At 39.4% G+C, this 22,590-nt stretch overlaps 1 protein-coding gene across 2 annotated transcripts in view; it reads right to left on the reverse strand.

Moving 5' to 3' along the window:
* adamtsl3 (ADAMTS like 3) overlaps window positions 1-22,590 on the reverse strand; it is a 198,732-nt gene that overhangs the window by 147,592 nt on the left and 28,550 nt on the right. For both annotated transcript variants that reach the window (XM_088083412.1, XM_088083362.1), the window contains exon 3: window positions 15,224-15,337. In XM_088083412.1, coding sequence (XP_087939538.1) covers window positions 15,224-15,337 — 114 coding nt within the window. The remainder of the gene's footprint in view (window positions 1-15,223; window positions 15,338-22,590) is intronic.

Raw genomic sequence — 22,590 nt, forward strand, 5'->3', positions numbered from 1 at the left:
TGCATGTCTGTGAAAACATGGACGTTTCACACACATCTTTTCCCGTCAGCACACAGGATCTCTTCAATCAGGACAGTTTTCAAATTAGTGTCACCGATTCAGCATCTGACCAAATGTCTCCTCCTCTGTTTCTGAGAAAAGACGCTGAACAATGGCCAGAAAGGATTTTTAATATAACATTATGATGTCACAGAGATGTTCACTTTTGACCTTTTGGATATAAAATGTCATCACTTAATTATGATATCCAGTTAGATGTGTGTGTGAATTTTCTCATAATTACTGTACGTAAGTTCTTGTGTTACGGCAAAAGACATGTTTCGACCTTTGACCACCAAAATTTGATCATTTTATTCTTAAGTTCAAGAGGACACTTGTGCCAAATAAAAAAATAAAAGTAAAAAAAAAGTAACTTGAGATATTGCATTTATAAGATTGAGACTGACGGGGTCACAGTAACTTTGACCACAAAGTGCCAAATTTGAAGAAATTCCCTCATGATGTTTTTAAAATATCACGTTCACAGGATTGGGATCGAAGGACAACCTGAAAAAGTAATACCTCCAGCTACGGCTATCACCAGCGCAGAGGCATCAAAAGCAGGGAATAGAAGAAACACTAAGATTATGTTGCACTTAAGCTATACTCGACAAAGATGTCACCCAAAAATCAATTATAATAACTAATCGGTCTGTCCTGTTGCTTTCTGCGTTGGCATCTTATGTGCTTCCAGGTTGAAATTGCTGCTTATTTTTCAAACATGCAAACTCGGGAGATTAAAGCTCAATTACAAGATGAAGGCAATGAAAAGTCAAAGAGGCACAAAGGCATTAATATAACAAAAACACCCATGAGGCCAATTTTCCACTAACTACGTGTGTAAACATAATTAAATAAGTACAAGCCACAGCTGACTGCTGCTGTCAGCGTACACACTACAGCAACAAATCCATTAGGTTGTTGACGGGACCAGTGCAATTAAACTGGAGATTCTTCTAAGTGGTGCACATCCACAGCATTAAAGGTCAGGTTCAGGTCATCACAAGAATGGTCCTCATTAGTTTAGGCCGTTATTTCTATCAGTTATATTAACGTCAGTGAGTTTGTTGCTGAGATCTGGGAACATGGTAACATTGCTGCAATAAAATCATTCTGGTGAAGAAACTTGAGCGATCAGACATTCTCAGGTTAGACCATATATGTAGAAATGTAACATATCCATGGTTTGCAAAACAACTGATTTGTGCTAACCTGCTCATACTATAACCAAGAAGTTTACTTAGACAGCTGTAGTTATTCTTAATTATAATTCATAATGAATTGAGGTTGAATCTGTTAGTAAAGTAGAGCTCAAAAACGTTAATAAAGCGGAGTCTCAGCGAGGACACAGCCCTCTTTGAACAGTCTGATGGTTTGGTTACAACCCAACAAAATACGGCCCACATCATGCCCTGTTTCACTTCCCTCTCTGGGCTAAACACGAGTTGCCATCGATCTCCAGCACCGCTCTCATCCATCTTCTCAAATCACCTTTTTAAATCTGTTTCACATAGACGGGATTGAGGCGAGTGCCTGCCTTGAAATGCAGCTGAGCCAGCGGCATGCAAAGCTGCAGGTTTAAGTCTGTCGGAGGCAGCAGGCGTGTATTATACAAAGACCTCAGGGACATGATAGCATTATTACTCACAGAGAGTCTCCTCTCCATCCAATGTAGGTAAAAATGACTCAACTCCAGTCCAACAATCCTAGACCAGTGATACTCAACTTATGGCCTGTGGGCCAGATCTGGCCCCTGACAGGGTGCTGGGTGGAATCCCAACTATTTTCTAACTCACAAAAATAAATTAGTTTACACTGGAAATTGTTTTTGTACCTTATGTATACGTAAGGTGTTAGCATGCATAGAACAGCATCAAAAAAGAGCTTGTTTATCAAAAATTGTGCCAGTGGAGGATCCCTCGCACCCCCGACCGGGGTCCTCGCTAAGCCCCTAAAGTCCTAAAATCCTAGACTGGCGCCAAAATCCAAGAAACATCCTGAAATCTTAACATCCTAAAATCCTAGAAACGTGCTTAAGTCCTAGAAGCATCCTAAAATCAAATAATAAATAAATGTGCTTGAGTCCTAGAACTGTCCTAAAATCCTAGTATTGTCGTATAATCCTAGAAATGTCTAGAAAGTGTAGAAACACCCTAAATTCCTTAAAATGTCCTGAAATTCTTGAAATATCCTAAAATCCTAGAAACATCCTAAAATCCAACATGCTGAAATCCTAGAAATGTCCTAAATCCTTGAAATGCCCTAAAATCACAGAAACGTCTGAAAATTCCAGAAATGTCCTAAAATCCAAGATATGTCCTAAACTCCTAGAGACATCCTAAAATCCTAGAAACATGTATGGGGCTGCTGTGCCCGGCCCCTGGCCCCCCACCAAAGCAAGCTGAGTATCCCTGGTTTAGACTTTTTTATTCCCATGTAACCCTTTAATGTATCAAGGCTGTGTGATAAAACATGAATTAAGTCACTTTGGCTTTTGGTGCTTTTTTGCCCCAAAACTTCCAGACAGGAGAGAGTGTTAAAAGAGTTGTGCAGAGAATATGAAACATGCACAGAGAGCAGGAGAGAGAAAACAGCCTTCGGTAAGTCACAAACAGAGAGAGAAAGAGACAGAAATACAGCCTGAGATGAAGCTGTTGCTGCCGGCTGCCCTGCTGTGATGTCTTCCTACCTGCGTCATGTTCTCTATTTGTGGCTCAGGCCTCTGTCAGACAATGGGCAAGAAACTGGCATCTGAGCTTTAAAAGCCTGACGTCTCAACTCATTTTTCGAGGATTGCGACTCAGCTGGTCGCACATCATGCCTTGATGCTGCATTTATGTAACATGAGTTCAATAACACCTGAGGAGACGATGGCGAGCTGAGAGCTCTGAGTCAACTCCTTCTACTCGCTGTGACAGCAGACACGCAGAACGCAACTCGACTTGTTTTAGTGAGCTAACTGCCTCTGTTTTTAATATGAGTATCTGCGTCCGCTTTGCCAGAGGCAGACGATAAGGAGGAACATTCACATTACAGTCACAGTGTGAGCAAACACACACACACGCACACACACACACACACACAGTGCAGTGAGATGATCTTTACACTGTGAAACCTTGGTTTATTCTGAATGAGACTCTGATTGCATCTATATTGCCGTCTGCAGCAACAAGGTCTCGAACAAAAAAGAAAGTCTCTTTTACGACTTTGATATCGCCTTTCTCCATGTTACATCATTTCCAGGGGTTAGCGCAGTATTTAGCACAAACTAATTAGGTTGTACTAATCCAAAATGAACTAAAAACTCACCCCAACTTCTCTTAACCTTTGCCGTTCTGTCCTGCACATATTGTGTTTTAAGACATTTAAAACCTGTAAATACCTGCATATGATATTTGGATAACGAAATCTGATCGTGGGCCTTTGCATTTACACCTGTTACTAACAAACTTGCATCTCATGTCGAGGCAAGCAAAACGGGATACACTCGAGAGACAACAAACACATGCCATGCAAAGATCACGTGACAGGTAAAGTCTTCCGTAGGCTTCTTCTTGTATGCTTGCTCTTACATCTGACATAATTAGATGCTTAATCAAGTAGGTGAAAGACAAAATTAAATTAAGCTCAGCTCCTACAGTAAGTCTAAAATACACTGTGTAAACAAAATTGTTACATTCATGCTGTTAAGTGTAAAAAAATGCGCCATTGAAACCCATTCAAATTGATCCCACAGCCATCAAAGCATAAAAACATGCACTGTATTAATTTTGAGTGTCATTCTGGGCTTTTGCATTGGAATTTGTCATTTTTACTATTTTCTATCTGATGATGTCATTTTTTAGCATATTTGGCATATGGAGAAGATACATGCTATTTCCACTAGGTGCATTGTCTCAATCAGTGTTTCTGCTAATCACTGACATATTCCAGGCTGTAATAATCAAAAATAAATAAATAAAATTCTGAAAAAATTTAAATATACCTCTGGTTTAAAAGTCCAAACAGATTAAACGTTATCCATATAAACACCTCAATCTGTTTAAACAGGCCCAAAACAATTCAAATTTCAATTGGTTGCAGAGCGAGAGTTTAACTCTTTCATAAACCGATCATGAGGAAATTTGTATCGTGTAGACGATGAAGCTGATTCATCTCTGGGTGCGCTCTCTCTGCGGATGCTCCGTCCTCACGCAAGGGGACGTGAAGACGCACATTTGTCCACTTCCAGAAAATGGATACTTCAAGCAGAAGTAGACTATAGCTGAGAGTTTTTAATTAACTCTTAAAGAACTGAACATTATTGGATGCCTATAGACGGTAGGAAAATAATAACCTTTTTAACCAAATCCACGAAAAAATGAACGAAGCCGGGATGGACCGGTCCTGTTGCCATAGTAACTCAATTACTCCCCTTCCCGTTGTTTGAGAGGAGAGGCAGAGAGTGCTGTGCCTATGTTATTCATTTTAAACTGAGAGAAAATGCACTTGTGTGAAAGTGTCAGATGTGTGTGTCTCATGGTCAACCATGCCAAGTTACTATATTCTTAATTTCTGCGTATGTCACACAGCTGGTTACACACACCAGATTGTATCAGGGGTTGGCCCAAAATCTTCAATCAGATTGAAAAAAAAGTGTGCATGTAAGCGCAGCTACTGTCAGGGGAATAAGAAGTGGCTGTTAACCACCTTCGAGTGACCGCGGTTACTTACCGATGTTGACAGTGTGTACACCGAGTATTTTTCTGCCTCCAGAGAATGAGACTGCACCTTCACCGACTTGTTGATTGTTTTGTTTGAACTGTGGCCTGTAAAACTATCAAGTAGTTGAAAAGGTAACCTTGACTCTGTCAGCTGTGGTTGAGTGTGTTTCTTCTTCATGCAGCACTACAGTCAGAAATCACTCCTACACAAGGCTTTACAGGTGATGCGTCACCTCCACCTACTGCCACTGTGCGCGCGCGCGTGCGCGCGTGCGTGTGTGTGTGTGTGTGTGTGTGTGTGTGTGTGTGTGTGTGTGTGTGTGTGTGTTTAATAAAGAAGTGATGACAAAATGCTTCTGACATTTGCATCTACTGGAAACGTTTAAATATAGGTGTTATTGCAGCTGAGCGACATGAATGATCTAATGTGGCCTTTTCTGTCAGTGTCTTGTATGACCGGCTGCAAAAAACCCAAAATGATTAAAACTTTAAAAGGTTGAACCACTCAACAATTCCTTCATGTGTTTTTGTTGTTTTAAAAAATGTGGTGTCATTTACGTTATCACAAACACTGCTGCTCTTTATCCTCTTAGTAGAAATACTTCTCAGAGTTCTCCCTCTGATTACCCCTTAGGGCCCTTTTGGTGCATTTTACACACTTTAAATTTTTCATTTTTTTGATAATTTTGGCTGTGGTCATGCATAAGGCATACATTTTGGCAAGATTGTGTATTTTTGTTTAATCACAGAAATTCCAGCTCAGCTCCTACAATAGGTCAAAAACACACTGTGGAAACTAAATTGTTACATTCAGACTGTTGAAACCCATTCAAACTGCAATTTTTGATCCCAAAGCCATCAAAGCATAAAAACATGCATTGTATTATTTCTGGGTGTCAATCTGGGCTTTTGTATTGGAATTTGTCATGAACCATATTATTGGCATATGGAGAAAATACATGCTATTTCCACTAGGTGACCTGTCACAATCAGTGTTGCTGCTAATCACTGAAATATCCCAGACTGTGATAATAAAAAAAATCTACTTAACACAGAAAATACAAAAAAATCTCTTTTTTTTTGCATTTTTTTTTTAAATCTAAAAACATAGTGGCATCATGACAAAAACATGGCATTTAAAGGGTTAACATTTTGAAAAATAATATTTATGATTAGAGCTGATGCTGATTAAAAATTGACTCAATGAAAGTAGAAAATCAGATTCATGTATAATTTTAGTTAAAGTTTGTGGTCAAAAACACACAAGTGTGTTTTGACCACAAGCTTTTGTTTTGACACACACGAGTGTGTGTGATATTAATGCAGGCCCTAAGGGTTAAATCAGTCACCTCTATTTTTTGATCCATGCCGAACTTCTGTTGATGAAACTCGACACTTCCTGCAAAGAGTTTCACATTAAAAGCTGACTGATGGACTTAGTGCAGTGGAAAACATCATAATGTGTTTACCATGTGAGCCTCTACAGAGCAGTTAATTTCCTCAATCCACAATGTGTTTCAGCAGGTCTTTATCTGAGACTTTATTCGTTTTTCCTGGCCACAATTACCCCTTATTTATCAATCTAACCTAAACACAGCTCAGATCTGCAGAAATCAGTCAGTTACAGATGATCTTTTAGTTATGACATCAGTATTAGTTTAGAGTAATTTTTGTCTAGTTTTCCAATTTTTAACACTGGTGTGACACTTCAGGCTAGTCGGCTTGGGAATGCTCCCGGTGCTCCTGATGGCCAGTCCAGGCCTGCTGTAAAATAAAATCTTGAAAACTGATCTACAGACAAAAAAACACTGACTTTGTCTATATATTGTCCTGTAAACCTGTTTTTCTTAAAAAACAAAAATAAAAAAAAACTTTTTGTACCTTGATATGTCTCATAATTGTCCATGATGTGCATCCTTTAATCATAGACTGTATAAAAATAAAAGATGCAGCCACTGTGGAATCACCTGCTGGCTTTTGGACTCCTGTTTTGAAGAGTTTAGCTTTTTGGCTTTCACCGTCTTGTGTTTAACCAAGGCCACTCCACGCCCCTGAATGTGCCAGCTTGGAATAACCAGTGTGTCTTTTTTGAAGCGGTGACAGGCATCAGTCCTTCCATGTTCATCAAAATTTGATGCAATGCATCAACTTCTGAACTCGTGCATGAGATGAAGATATGGGAGGAGAGATGTGCAGAGTTCAGTGAGTGTGTTTATATGGTATCCAGGTTATTCATTTCCCCGTACACGATTCCAACAGTATCCGGGTTTGTGATCGTCTGTGTGGAGCCGCATCTTGATTTCTCACCATCTCAGTCATTATTCTTTATTTTCTGCACCAAATTATAGAGAGTAGTATCAGTACCGATAAGCAGTATAAGTATTGATATCAATAAAATACTAACAATAAGCATCCTTAAACCAGGATACTCCAAACTCCTGATCATACTATAGTGAGCATGAAAACACGCTCAATGCCTCTTACCAGACGACAGACAGACACATGATCTAATGCAAAAATCACAAACTATATATATGGAAAACACTGCACTAAAGACAGATCATTGTCCCCGGAGATCCCCTGTATGTGCCAAATATGTGTTAGAAAGGTCCTTGGGCCACATGGGAACTGGAAGAGCCCTGTTAAATGTTTCAAAAGAGTCCATCTCCTCTGGAAAGTAAAAGACATTTATAGTATAGTCATTTATAGAAGGAAGTTGATTCCTCTCTGAGAGTAAAAGCCCTATAGAGAGAAGTGCTTCGTGCAGACATTTCTTCACGGACACATCATCAGCCTCGATGCGAGACTCTGGCACACCGCGGTACAACAACAAGCTTGACCACTGCAGACAGCCAAAGGACTCCAGGCAACTTCTCCACGTAGAATCTCTCCAAACAAGGTTTCTGTGTTTCGTCAGGGATCATTTGTACGATATTTGTCAGCTGCAAGGCTTTCAAAACACGATGTACTCTGGAGTTCTTAACCCGATTTATGGGGATGTGTGTCCAAAGAGAGATCTCCTTATTAACCGCTCTCCAATGCCAGATGGATCACTTTACCGCTCTGCGCTGCTTTATTGAATCAAAAAATTCTCCATATTACAGAAGTTAGAAGGAGAAGAATGGGTGCATTGAGTGTGTGACTAAACCCAATAAACTTTGACACAACATACACAGGTTTAATTTCCAGTGTTGCATAAAAAGTAGAGAAATGCTCTCAGAGCAATTTTCATTTTGAAGCCATTTTTTCAAACAGCAGAGAGTAGAAAATTACCTGGCTCTCCTCATCAAAGCACACAGAACTCAGCAGGAATTCAATATGAGACCAAAACTACTTATACTGCCAACACCTACTTACAGTACTTCTAAAATACAAGCCTTAAACTCAGCTTCCCAGCCAGGCTGAATCAACAGATATTGTAATCAACCTTTTAAATTTTCTCTTAAAATGCTCGCTCCTTGCTGATGTGGGTGGGTAATTCAAATTTGTATTCCAAAGTGTGCATCAGTGAATGTGAGCATTCAGTAAAAATGAACAGAAAAAGCTCTGACTGCAAAATCTGAACCAACTCACTTTATTGTGCCGAAGCAATTCCAGTCTCGTTTGAAACTACAGATATACACAGTGCAGCTGTTTTACATGGCACCCATAGCAAAGCTGATTTTGAACACTTGTTACGACCCTTGTAGCCAATTCATATTCAGCAACTTTGCATTTGGTAAATGCAGATATTAAGGTAGTGCTGCATGCCCCACTAACGCCCACAGACTGTATATAAAGACACTTTTATCCCTGCTACGCTTAAGTGAGGTGTTGCTGTCTTGCGCTGGTGACGTCACTGAGAGACTGATTCTGCGCAGTGGCGATATCCACGGTGGGGGAGCTTCCCCCAAAACATCTGTACGAACTAACGCAAGTATCCCCATTGAATGCATTTAATAACCCATTAAAACCAAACTTATCATGAAAAAAACGAACATAGGGGGATGAGAACTACATTCAGTGACAAAAACCATCTCTGGGAATATATATTGGGCGTGTACTTTGAGGTTTTGGTTTGGCCTATGACCCATTCACTAACATGGAGAGGCGGGCTTTATGACCTATACTGCAGACAGACACCAAGGGGCGAAAAAGACTGAAAAGTTACACTTAGGGGGAGCTGTCATGTTGTCAGTCTTTATATACAACACCAAACATGGGTGTTTTTAGCCCTGAAAAATTCTCACTTTGAGCAGTTATTTGTCGCTAAATAAAACGGTAACTTTGTAATTTTTGTTTAATAAAAGCAGTTTTGAAATACCCCCAGTTTTTACACTTTTCAGGGACGCATTTCAACTTTTTCAATGAATGAAATGTGTTCTTCGAGGGTAAGTAAGGTAACAAAGTGCTGTTCCCCACAATCGCCACTACTGAGATCACATCTACGCCCTAAATATCCTCAAACCCTTAAACCTTTTTGTGTTGCTTTGTAGTCATTAAGTGTTTTATTGTTGCTGTTTGGTGCCATTTTATAGTTGTTTGAGTTGCTCTCTGGGTATGTTGTGTCTTACTGAGGTAATCTTATGTGTGGGGCTTTTTTTTTTTGGCGGTGTTTTTTCTCTTTGTAGTCATTCTGTGTCTTCTCGTGGCTGTTTTGAGCCTTTTGCAGTCGTTTGAGTCTCTTTGAGGTAAATATGTGCCTTGCTGAGGTTATTTCATCTTATTTTGGTGGTTTTGTGTCACTTTGTAAACATTTTGTGTCTCCTTGAGGTTGTTCTGTCTCTTTGTAGTCATTTTATGTCTGTTTGAGGTTATTTTGCCCATTTTTGTAGCTCCTTTTCATATATTTGTGGCTTTTTTTTGTGTTTCGTTGTGCTAATTTTTAGTCTCTTCCTGAACATGCAGCAATCCATCAATGAGCACCAGCACGACATAAATCTGATCTGGAAAGAACCCACAATCACAGCGTACCAGGAGCAGCTCCCAGCATCCAAATTAGAGAATAACTCTGGTGATATTCTGTTTGTATAACTGTCTTCACAGATCCCATGTGCATATTCAAACCAAAAGTAAATGTACTGTATCTACTTAAAACTACTGTGTGTATCCAAAGCCTGATATGTCTTCTTCCTCTTGGCCATAAAGCTCCCATTGTTGTCCAAAAACTATTAAAAATACATCTGTGAGCAACACTGTTGCACTGGCTGACATGTTCTTTCATTACCATGAACAAACACACTGTGGATTATTATGACTCAGTCTCACACACACACTGACCTGCTGCCACAAATACTCACTAAGGCACAAACTGTGTATCAGTCCATCATTGAAAACAGGTCCTAACAAATGCACCATTTCCTCTTCTTTGAATATTGTTTGATAAAACCTACAATGGCCAGCTGTTTAAGGAAATGACTAAGCCTTTTTTAAGTGAAGCCATATGTTGAACACTGATTGTTAGTCATCTACACATTCACAATGGGTACCAGTGGGTTTGAGAGGTATTGAAAGAGTATTTGTTCATGTGACAAAAATATTGCCACATTTATCCTGAAGAGTCAAAGAGCTCTTAAGCAACACAATTCAAGAACATATTTCACAACAATTAGGCCTTTAAAATCAGCAAAGGTAGCTGAATTTAACAATAATTCAAAAAACATAATCAAGATCATTTTGCATGAAAACATGTCAAGGTACATAATAATCACAACTAGGGCTGCAACAACGAATCGATAAACTCAATTATAATCGATTATCAAATGTGTTGGTGACGAATAAAATTATCGATTCTGTGTGTCGCGCGATCATTACATCACTTGCTGTGTCGCGGGACTGTTTGCAGCACATGCTGACGGGAGAAGCCGGTGTTTTGAAGAGGCATTGCGGAGGCAGAGAGGACGTTTCGTACAAAAACTATGCAAAACAAGGAAGCATGTTATCTGAAATATGTGCAAAAGTGACACGACACGACACACGAGCGCGACGGTTATGACGCAGCATCTAAAACGTAAGTGCAATGGAAGAGGTTGTTCAGTTTTAAAGTAAGGAAACATCCGGATATGTTGTGAAAGCTGTCTACATTTAGTTTTTGAATTGTTTCATATTTGATTTTGTAGTTATTTATTATTTTTAATTTAATATTATTTTGACAGCTCAGGGATGTTCAAGCAACTGCCTGTTTATGCGCTGCTGTCAATGATCGTCTTTTATTTTATTATTATTTCAATTTTATTTTTTTAAATCCAATTTATCAATTAATCGAAAAAATAATCGACCGATTAATCGAGTATCAAAATAATCATTAGTTCCGGCCCTAATCACAACATTCAATGATCACCATTAAAAGCGAACTCAGTGTTGTGTAGATCTCCACTTGGTGGCAGAGATGGCAGCCACTGAAGCAGACTGCGGCCACTCAACAATTTCGGTGTCAGGGACCCCCGACTTAAAACACGTTAGGTCATAGACCCCCATTTGATGAGATTATCGGATATTAGCATCACGACTGCATAATATAATATAATATATAATAATATATAATATAATATCTTAAAAGCGATCGATTTTACTTTACATGCTTCACATAAAACTACGTGAATTCATACTTCATACTTTACTATACATACTAAACATACATTTCCTATGCTTTGTGAAAACGAAATCGCTGCTGACTTCTCTATGCTAGCTCAGTATTTTTATCATGGTCGCGGTCCCACCTGCTCCAGTTGACTTTTTTTCCTGTCCTGTCCTCTCACGTGATTCCCATCCCACGGGAAACCACAGGATTCACGAAAAAATGTCTCATACACACACACACACACACACACACACACACACACAACCAAACTCATGATTCCCTCAAGCTGACAGAGGTAAATATGTAGAAAAACGAATACATTGTCTAAAAGTGAACCTTTCCTACAATAACTCAACAAAGGACATCTGACGGGCTCTTAGAGGCAATCGACACCACGAACTGATACGGCCATAAATAAAAAAGACAACAGAAGGAAAACAACAAATCATGTCACCTGACAACATAATTTCGCAGCATCTCACTGAGAAAGACGTCCTTCCGTGAGCGGAGGAGGAGTGGATTTTAAGTGTCTATGTTATGAAGAAAGCAATCCCTTCCTCTTAACTGAAACAATGAGTCATAGTGCAGTGTGTCATTCAAAAAATCATTAAAAAAATGTCATAGTACAGTATGTCGATCCAAAAAATATAATATAGTATGTCATTCAAAACAATCATAAAAACACCACAGTCGTATGTTGTTCAAAAAACATGAAAACGTGACACTAGATAAAGTCGAATTATTGTGTTAATCTGACTAAAACTGGACTTTTAAAATACATGTAAACATGTTAGTCCCACTGAAATTGGATAAATCAAATTTCTCTAAATCGGACTAAAACATCCAAATAATGCCTTTGGAAGTCGAGCTATTCCGTCATGTAAACACCTCAGTCGGACTTCCGTTGGACTTGACGTTCTCTGATTTGCTGCACTTGCCTCCCTCGGTGGTTAGCAACAGGGACTGTTTCTTTTGAGGGGGGCTGCAAAACGCATCAGGCATAAAAAAAAAGTAAGCACTGAGGAGGGGCTTGTGTTTTTAATTTTGGCTTAGGTGAGGGACATACAACTTGAAAAAGTAGTGTTTTGTATTCATTTGAAATAAAAAAAGTCACACCCAAGTCAAAACCCTCCTCTGATAATAACCGTACAGTCCCACAACACCGGCGCAGAAGCTAAGCAATGTCCTGCTGTGGACGGGGCCACAGCAAAACATATTTTTTAGCCACCTAAAACATCAATATCAGTTTAAGTGTTCACTATATTTGAATATTGTCTCCTCTTTACGTTCCATAACAGCTGACGGAGGCAGCGGTAGAGCAGCGGCTCTGCCGTTCAGTGGAGTAACATGCCTGTTTTTCTCAGTGGAGTCTGCTGTTTTTGATATAACAGCTTCAAATCCCAGTCGGTAAGGTCTGCGAAGCAGTGAAAATAAATATAGCATACATTTAAACTGATATTGATTTTTCAAGGTGGCTTCAAACTAATCAACAAAAGCAGAATTTGCTCAGTTTGATTATATGTACGGGAGTTGGCGGTTTCTTCACTGAAGGTATTGTAAATAAACAGTTATGATTGTGATTCGATCAATATCATAGACTGTATAGATAATATAGGTTTAAAGCAACTCACTGAAAGAGGGCAGATCTCCACCTGCGTGGAGGAGTCATACTTCCCCCGCTGCTTGTATACTGGGAGGAGGACAGAAGTCTAATTAAATGACCTAATCAAGCTATGACCATAGCTCGACTAAACTGTGCATGTAAACATACTGAATGAATCACGTGAACACCTCAGATCCTCTTTGGACGCTTGGAAGCCCCCCGGGGACATCTCTCGCAGCACCACCTGTCTAGTTGGTCTGCTGGCTGCAGCTCTGTGTGTGCATGAAGCAGAATGTAGAACAGAAAGTGAACCAGAAAATGTGAGCGCGCATTATTAACCATCCCGCGGGGGAAAACACAGGAAGCAGCACTGCTGACACTTCAGATCTGCTACCTGCAGCGCACTACTGAGGAGTAACAACTGGAGCGTGCATCAGTTGGTACGGCGAGCTCATAGAGCCTGTTAGTGAGGAAGATGTAGATCAGAGAGCTGACAGTCCTCCACCTGTTACTCAACCTGTAGCTCCTAATCCGCTCTGCTGCACTGATGCAACGCCGTCAGACCAACACCAAACACCTGCACAGGGCCTCAAGCATGTGTGAGTTCAGTTTTTCTATCTGCATGTCCGTGTGTTTCCCAACAAACTATTCTAGGTCTTTTTTGGAAAATACATCGACCATCTCTGACATGTTGTACATGTTACTTTTAACCCCCTGAAACCTGGATTGACAACAGTTTTCTTGTGCTGCATTCAGACATCTTTCGCAAGCATTTAAACCTCTGAAATGTGAGCAAGTATGTTTAATTTTCTTTCAGAAACACACAGAAAGCAAAGAGCAATTTGGCAAGAAAAGTCCCACAAAATGGAACAAAATTGCAAAAGATGAAAAATGAGTAAGCAGTATTTGTCTGGTTTTTTTACTAGGGGAAAATATAGAGTTATAGTTATCATTATTATAAATTTAAAATTATGTTACAGAAAGAATATTTTAAAAAAGATATATTTTATATTCAATATTATTTCTTTATTTACCTTTTCTCATCATTTTGTTGTTTGTTTTCATTTTTTCCATTTTTTTTCATTTCTGCTAATGTTTTTTGCATTATGTGTTTTTTACTAATTTGCTCTTTTCTGGGTTACTTCTTGTTAAGTTGCTCATTGTCAATTTTCTCAGGTCTCAAAGGGTTCAACCTAAGAAAACAACAAAAACATATTTTTCCTCACCTGTAGTGCTATATACCAATCTAGATCTTGAGCATTCAACAGGTGGTTCTCAGAGTTATTGTAGTGGGGCCGCCAAATTAGATTAATAATTTTTGATAATTTTTTTTTAACATTTGATAATTTAAGATTTAATTTCAGCTTTCTTTTTTTTCTTTTTTTAATTTGAAACGTGTAGCATGCACTAATAGCTTAAGGACTGTTAGGCTGGAGGACTCTTAGTTAACTCTAGAAAACAAAAGATCTGTTCTTTATTTTGATGTATTGATTGTTTATATACTCAAAGAACAAAATATTCTGGGGGTCTTGAAAAATGAGTTAATATGACCAAAAGTGCAGGAGCTGACCAACACAGCAGCACAACAACAACAACAACAACAACAACAACAACAACAACTCAATGCTGAAAGAACAGAGGGTATTTACCGGTACCGAACCACCAGGGAACGTTTCTGCTAAAGAGCATAATGGCTAAACAAAAACAATAAGAGGATTCAGCATGCTGAATCGGCAGAAAAGAGCCAATGGGGGTTGACGAGGGCCAATGGTGCAGGACACACTGCAGCGGCAAGGGCACCGGACGCTCACTGACGGCCCAACAGTGACCGACGACCAACTGTCAACCATGTGTGCCATGGCCTATAGAGATATCTGCCGTCTCTCTAATACAATGAAACCAAATGGTACTCAGCTTGTGGTCCTCAAAGTGCCAAAAAATACATAAGAAAAACCCAACAGCAATGTCTCTTTCCAAAAACCATGACACAGTTACTCAAGATAATACGCAGACCTTGTTTTATTATCCTTCTACCAAACTACATCTGCCACCTGTATCACCATGTCAAAGTAAGCGCTGGTCTACAGCTAGTTCAACGTAGCACCACAAGCCACCTGTCAATGACATCAATCAAACAACAAATGTAACGTCAGTGTCCCTTATATTTGGACCAGTTTCTCTCTTTGATGAAGAAAGTTTAAATACCCAAAGAATGTAAGTCAAGAAACAGCACAGGAGTATTTCACAGCAGCTGATGGCACTCACAGTATCAGCATCAGCTTTTGCAAACTCAGCAGCGGTGAAGAGAAAGGGACTGACCTGGTCGTCGTATTTGTAGGTTAGAAACTGATCCTCCGTAGCATCCTCCATGAAGCTGCCCTGAGGTGAGAGGGCGAACTCTGGCAGAAACACCGCAGTCTGACTCTCTGCACACTGAAAACACACACAAACACACACAGTATCTGAGAATCAGTGTCCTGGGGAAGAGCATGGGAATAAAATTTAGAGTCAGATCACAGTCATCCATCAAATCTGCCAAAAATTCAACACACACATATACTATAGATCAGGGATGCTCCGCCAGGGGCCAGGGGCCAGGGGCCTATCACAGCTGCACCATAAATGCTTCTTAGATTTTTTTGCACATTTGTAGGACTTTAGGACATTTATTGGATTTAAGGTTTCTAAGATTTTAGCATTTTTCTTGGATTTGAGCACGTGTCTAAGATTTTAGCAGATTTCTTGGATTTGAGGATGTTTTTTTGAATTTTAGCACGTTTCTAAGATTTTAGCACAGTTCTTTGAATTTAGGATGTTTCTAGGATTTTTGCACATTTCTTGGATCTTATGACATTTCTAAGTTTTTAGCAGATTTCTTTGATTTTAGGATGTTTTTAGAATTTTAGCATTTTTCTTGGATTTTAGAATATTTTTAGAATTTTAGCATGTTTCTAAGATTTTTGTAGATTTCTTTGGATTTTAGGATGTTACTTCTTATCTTGCATTTTAGAATGTTTCTTGGATTTTAGGGCATTTCTGGGATTTTAGGACATTTTTAGGATTTTAGGCAGTTTATAGGATTTTATGCCATTCCTAGGTTGTTAGGACGATGCTGCTGATGCTGTTTTATGTGTACTAAATATACAAAAACAATTCTCAGTGTGAATCACTTTATTTTTATTGTGCATTAGAAAATGGTTGGGGGACCACCCAGCACCCTATCTATGTATCAAATTCGTCCCACAGGCTGTAAACTGAGTATCACTACTGTTGATCTACAGTAGAGTTGGACAACTGGACCCTTTGGCTCTGCATCATGGGTCATAAATCTGATCTTGGTCTCTCCCAGGTTAATTCAGTGAGCTAAAACCTGGACCTTGCTGGTGTTTTCCAAACAGAGGCTGTGATATCATCTCCCCAAACAGGCCAGGATCCCCTCCACACCCCTCCTCCTCAACTCACAGGAGAGAAAAGCTGTGCTCCGACATGACCAAACCCTCTGCTGATACTTCATAAATTCTCCTTCACTTGAATATTTTCAATTAATTTCACTTTGATTTATACACAACAGTCAGGGAGCGTGCATGTCTCATGCTTGAGTTTTGGATGATCAGCATAATCCAAAGGCAGGAGGGAGAGACTGATTATCAGGCTAACAGGGACTGAAACTGGGCTGCACGCTGAGACTGGAGAGGAATAACTGGCATCTGGCATTTAGAGAGCTCCCAAGAGAGACTGTGAGTGTGAGTGTGTGTGTGTGTGTGTGTGTGTGTGTGTGTGTGTGTGTCCAGGCCACTTGAATTGTGTGTGAGAGAGATGATCTACCATTAAGATTAGCCAGGCCAGTGTCTCCTGCAGGCTTTTAGAGCCACTTAGAGACAGACACAGCAGAAGTGCCACTGGTATGTGTTTCCCTGAGGAGTGTCTGAGGACTGGCACACTTTCCTCACTTACTAACCTCTTCACTCTCTCAGCTCGCTCTCTCTCCAGCTCAAATATATCTTACCGACAGAACCATGATCAAGTACACTCTACAAATGTTTAAAATGTAAGTATAATAATTCAGAAAAGAGAAGAAAATACACAAAGGGATTCTATAGATACACAACACTGCGTAGATGTTACGACAAAACCACAGTTCCTCAACCACCGTTTTTCCACTAAGTATCAATCAAAAGCTACAAAAAGCAAAAGCAATCTATCTTCTCTTTAAATCAGCAATACCTGACTTTGGACCACCTGGGGGCAGCAGAAACATAACACTGAGGTAGGCTTGGGCGGTATTTAATATTTCTAAAATTTCACCAGTCACGGTGTGACGGAGAATGAACTGCTTATTTTCAGCTTTTCGAAAAATTAATACACAATAGAAACCCACAAATGACATGAAGTAATTTTTTCACACCTATTTTCCTTAATAAACTGAGAAATACAACTGTGCACCTTTTGAAGTCAACTTTCTCTCAGTCACAGAGGAGTGACGAGGCTTAATTAACTCATTAACTCATCAGAAAACATACTTTGTTCAAACTGAAAAGACACTGAGTCAAACTCATTCAAACCGTCTTGGTTACTCTTGCTTGTAATCTAGTTAGTAAGTCCACTGTTCCAACAATCGCCAGCTCCGTTTTAGTCGAAATTAATCCTTCAATAACCAAGTAAGATGTAAAAACATGCTGCTATTCCCCACAGTCTTTCTCTGCCTGCTGGCTGCCAGCTGTTAACTGCCCTGTAACTTCACCCTCCACTAGGTGTCACTGTGTCTTTTAGCTCAGTTGCGTGTTCCACCCAACATGACAAGATAATACTTTTCTGTAACCTAATTTTAAATATAGAATTAAAATAATCATTTATACATATTTTTCAGGACATTTTCCCCTTTTTTATTTTTTTTTAAAGAATTTTTCTAAGACTTCTTAAAATGATCTGTCTTTTTTAAAGCTTATCTTCAGGTAATTTTCCTGCCATCTTTTTTTTTTTTTTTTTTGACATTTTTTGCCAAGTTGCTGATTGCCTTTTTTGAAAAAAATCAAACCAATTTGCTCTGGGTTCAAAGGTTAAAATACTTGTGAAAGGTATCTGAAAACAGATGTCAGTCCAGGTTTCAAAGGGTTAACTATAGCTGAAAATGCACTGTGCTAACCAAGGTGGCAGCTAGTGTTAGTGTTATCTTCACCAAATCAAAGATGGCAATGGCCAAAATGCCAGACTCAAGGATTCAAAACAGGAGTCCACATACCAGTGGGTGATGTTACGGAGGATATCTCTATTATTTTATGGATCAGTTGCAGTCAGAACTGAAACCTCTGTTAACTGTCAGCAGGAAACAGCAAACAAACAGCAGCCTCTCTTGTCAAACTCTGACCCCATCAGTGCTTACTTGATAGAGAATGGCAGGATAAGAATAACCCTTTCCCTCTCACAAACTCGAAATTGCTCACGTTCACACCCCAGCACTTAGACACAGCCTAAACAGAGCCCACGTCCGCCCCCCCATCGCCCCAGCTCAACACTTAGCACACAGCCATACGCTCACACTTTGTCTCCAACTGCACATATGTCTGAACACAACTAAAATAAACCGCCACTTTCTCCCTTTCATCGTCTAACACAAACGCAGGTGCACAGCCTTCATGTCCGCATGAGGTAAGTTAACCCTTTGAAACCTAGAGTGGCATCTCTTTTCATGTGCTGCTTTCAGACACCTTTCACAAGTATTTAAACCTTTGAACCCTTAGCAAAGTGGTACAATTTCTTTCAAGAGCATGGGGAAAAAGACAACGAGCAACTTGGTAAGAAATGTTCCACAGATTGTAAAAAATAATAAAAAATAGTAGATTCAGAAACAGTTAGGGTATAAAATGTTTAGGTAAAAGAAAAAGCTAGACAAAAAACATTATTTAAAATGATCATATTTAAAAATATGTTGCAGAGTTATTAGAATATTTTGAGTACTTTTTCAAAGTCTAGTTTGCTCGTTTTTTCCCATCTTTTTTAATTTTTTTTAATAATTTAAGGTTTCTTTTTTGTAGTATTTAAACCCTTGAACACTAAGTAAATTGTTAAAATGTCTTATAAATTGTGGGAAAAAAGACAATGAGCAACTTGGTATGAAATATTACACAAATTGTAAAAATAAATAAATAATTAATAAGAGTTTAGATTTTTTTATTATTATTGAAAAGCTAGGGTAACATGTTTGGATAGAAAAGCTAAGGGGAAAACCATATAACATTATTATATTATTACATATTCAAAATTATGTTATAGAATTATCATATAAGACTTGCAAAAAGTGATTAAAATAATCACTTTTTGCAAGTCTTGTTTGCCTTTGTTTTTTCCCTTTTTCATTTTCTGTTTATTTATTCATTTTTTATTAATTATCAGGTGATTTTTTTTTACTAATTCCTTGCTAATTCTGGGTCATTTTTACTTTCATTGCTCATGCCTACTTCCAAAGTGTTTGAAAGAAACCAAGACAATTTTCTCAGGTTTTAAAAGGGTGAAGTGAGGTAAAGGACACCAAAGAGAGAATGAAAACACTCTTTGCAAGTGGACTTTTCTGCAGAGCTCTGCTCACTGTGCACAAATATGTAAAAAATGGACGTAGACAAGCTTATTTGGTAGACAAATATCCCACAGGTACTTCTATGGTCTTTACAATTGTATTGATCACTTTTGATGAAACAAGCTGACAGAAAAACAGACACCAAACATCTCCAGATTGTAATAGTGTCTTGGCTAATGTATGAGCAAACATTTGCCAATTTCAACATCTAGCAGTCACGAGTAATTAGCAATCGTTTTGGGTGTTTGTGTTGACCTGGAACATTTTAGTCCAAAACTCATTTCCTTCATTTAAAGCCCTCTAGCTGTGTTTTTGTTCTGAGAAAATGATCTTCCTCAGTAGATGCTTAATGCTCCGCTCCACTTTTCAACGGAATTAGGTGAGATTTGAATTGATGAGAGTAATTCAGAATAAACCCTTCAGTAAACACTGAGTTAAGGCTGTTCACACAGACAAAGCCACCAACAACACTGGCACTTACACTGCTGTAACGCAGGGCTGTTATCACTCTAAAGATCCACTAAAAGAGACGAAAATGCTCTACAGAGCTGCAGAGTTTTAAAATCATAACTATGCGTTATATGTTCAGAGCCTTTGCATATAGCATCCTTAGCTTTGTTGCAGGTACACCATAACAAAGATCATCCCCTCAGAAGTGTAACTACACCCGTTGCTGAAGCTGGTGGAGACCGTACAAGACCACATTAAAGGAGAATTTAACCATTTTTGAAGTCTTATGGGGAAATAAAAACAATATTTGTTGAATATTCCTATTGAACAGTCAAATCTGATTTGACTTGCAAAATCCTGAGTCAGGTACAGCCCTACGAAAATCCACTAAAACTGTAAAACCTGTGAAATTATATTAAAAATTTGTATCGCCATTTATGTTTGTTTGAATATCAGCCTGCTATGAAGTCACATTCCTATACGAAGCCTTCGCATATGTCTACACTTAGTAAGAGGCTCTGCTGTGATGGCAAGAGTGTGATCAGAGGTAAAATATCTGGTTAACACATCGACTATTGTGTCTTTCCATTAAGTCACATGGTGTTTCAACATTCAACATCAGCAAACCTAACTGATGCGTTCCGAAAGGTATCAGCTGTAACGTACAAACCAAATGTCCACAAAGCCATTGCCAGGGTAAAAAAAAATGCTGATTGGGCGATTGTAAGAAAATGGTGGAGGGTAAAGTCTATGAGCTAAAGCGCAAGCGAGCATTTTAATCACCCTGGAAACAGGAGTTTAGTTGGGCGGTGTGGGAGAATCTCCAACTATGTACCCTGCCAATTTGCTGCAAATTTAAGAGCAAGTCTGATTAAAAGTGGGCAATTTTTAAAGTCAAGTCAAGTCAATTTTATTTATAAAGCCCATTATCACAAATCACAGTTTGCCTCAGAGGGCTTTACAGCATACGACATCCCTCTGTCCTTAGACCCTCACATCGAATAAGGAAAAACTCCCCCAAAAAAACTTTAATGGGGGGGAAAAAAATGGTAGAAACCTCAGGAAGAGCGACTGAGGGGTCCCTCGTCCAGGACAGACAGACGTGCAATAGATGTTGTAAAAAACAAACAAATTAGAGAAATGACATAAAAGAAAGAGAAAGCAGCACATTAAGTTGTTGTCTGATAAGCTCTAATGAAGAAACCAATATGTAAAGGGACAAGTAAAATATGACTTTTAACGCTGGACCCTGTGAAATGGTACATGAGTATAGTCAAAATGTTTGAACAGCACTTGACTAGAGTTATTTTGTAATAAATCCACTTTAAAAATCTGACTTTATGAAGCAGATTTAAAGAAAGCGGCTGTGTTCAAACTGCTGCTTACATTTTGACACTCTTTGGTGCAACAGGCACAGAATGGTCCATCTCTGACCTCCTCCAAATTTCAATAGCTGACGATTTGCCCATTGTGCGAGAGAATTTATGCTTTCACTCTGACAGCTGTTTGTTCTGCCACACAGCTCTAATCAAGGTCAGTATGAACAGCATGAGTGGGCTGACACTGACAATGCAAAGTCATGCCTGAAAGGGGCATGATTTATCATCCCAATAGAGGAGTATGTCCATACTAGGCCACACACACACATACACATACACATACACACACAGAGTGACAGAGAGTCAGGTCATCTTGCTGTGAAGTTACTGAATCGTAGCGGTGCAGCTCGGCGTAGAGCAGTTTTCCTAATTGAGTTTACACACCAGTGGAAGGACGGTGTCAGGACAGCCGTCACCCTGCCAGCACCCTGCAGAGGCTGGTTCACGCTGGATCACTGGCTTACTTCAGGGGAGCCAATACCGGGATAATAATACGAGGAGAGCAACCCCCATCCCAAGGGACGAGACACTGCACAGAGGAGGCAGCTGTTACATCGAGTGGGAGGGATTACTGGTTAAAGCCATAGTGAAGCTCCTGTGCAGCAGCTCCAAAATCAAACTTTCAGTTTGTCTACATCAAGAAAAATCTAGATTTTAGTTCAGATGCAGCAGTTGACCACAAATTCTTAAAGGTATAGCACTTTAGGTGAAGTTTTATAGTCAACAAAACACTGCTGGTGTTCACGAGGAAAAGGCAACGCACTCATCTCCAACAACTGAAGCAAATGATGACCAGGATTAGGGCTGGGCGATAAAAAAATAACAATATCAATTGCAAATAACTTTTCCTCGATTGAAATATGAGACGTTGTCAGAATATCGACAGAATGCATTCCAGCCATGTTTTGACAGACAACACGAACAGCTAATGATAATAAGAATAGCGACACCGCAAACAAAATGCAGTGAACCACTTTGACTTTGAGTGTTTGACAGCCACAGCGTTGAAACAGGTGGAAAGTGACTTCTTTAGACTTCTACAGACTACTTTGTGTTAGTTTCAGGTTGAATTCTCCGCCGTTGTCTCTGCCGTTGTCCGCTCTGCTCTTATTCTCCGCCGATGTCTGACAGTCCACTCCAGTGCGAACATGTCCAACAGCCCGCTCCAGCACAGATATGTCAAACAGCCCGCTCCAGCACGTAGACATATCCAACAGCCCGCTCCAGCACGCGGACATGTCCGACAGCCCGCTCCAGCACGCGGACATGTCCGACAGCCCGCTCCA

This window comes from Plectropomus leopardus, chromosome 1 (assembly GCF_026936395.1).
Source record: "Plectropomus leopardus strain MGB_pleo_1.0 chromosome 1, ASM2693639v1, whole genome shotgun sequence".
Taxonomy (NCBI): domain Eukaryota; kingdom Metazoa; phylum Chordata; class Actinopteri; order Perciformes; family Serranidae; genus Plectropomus; species Plectropomus leopardus.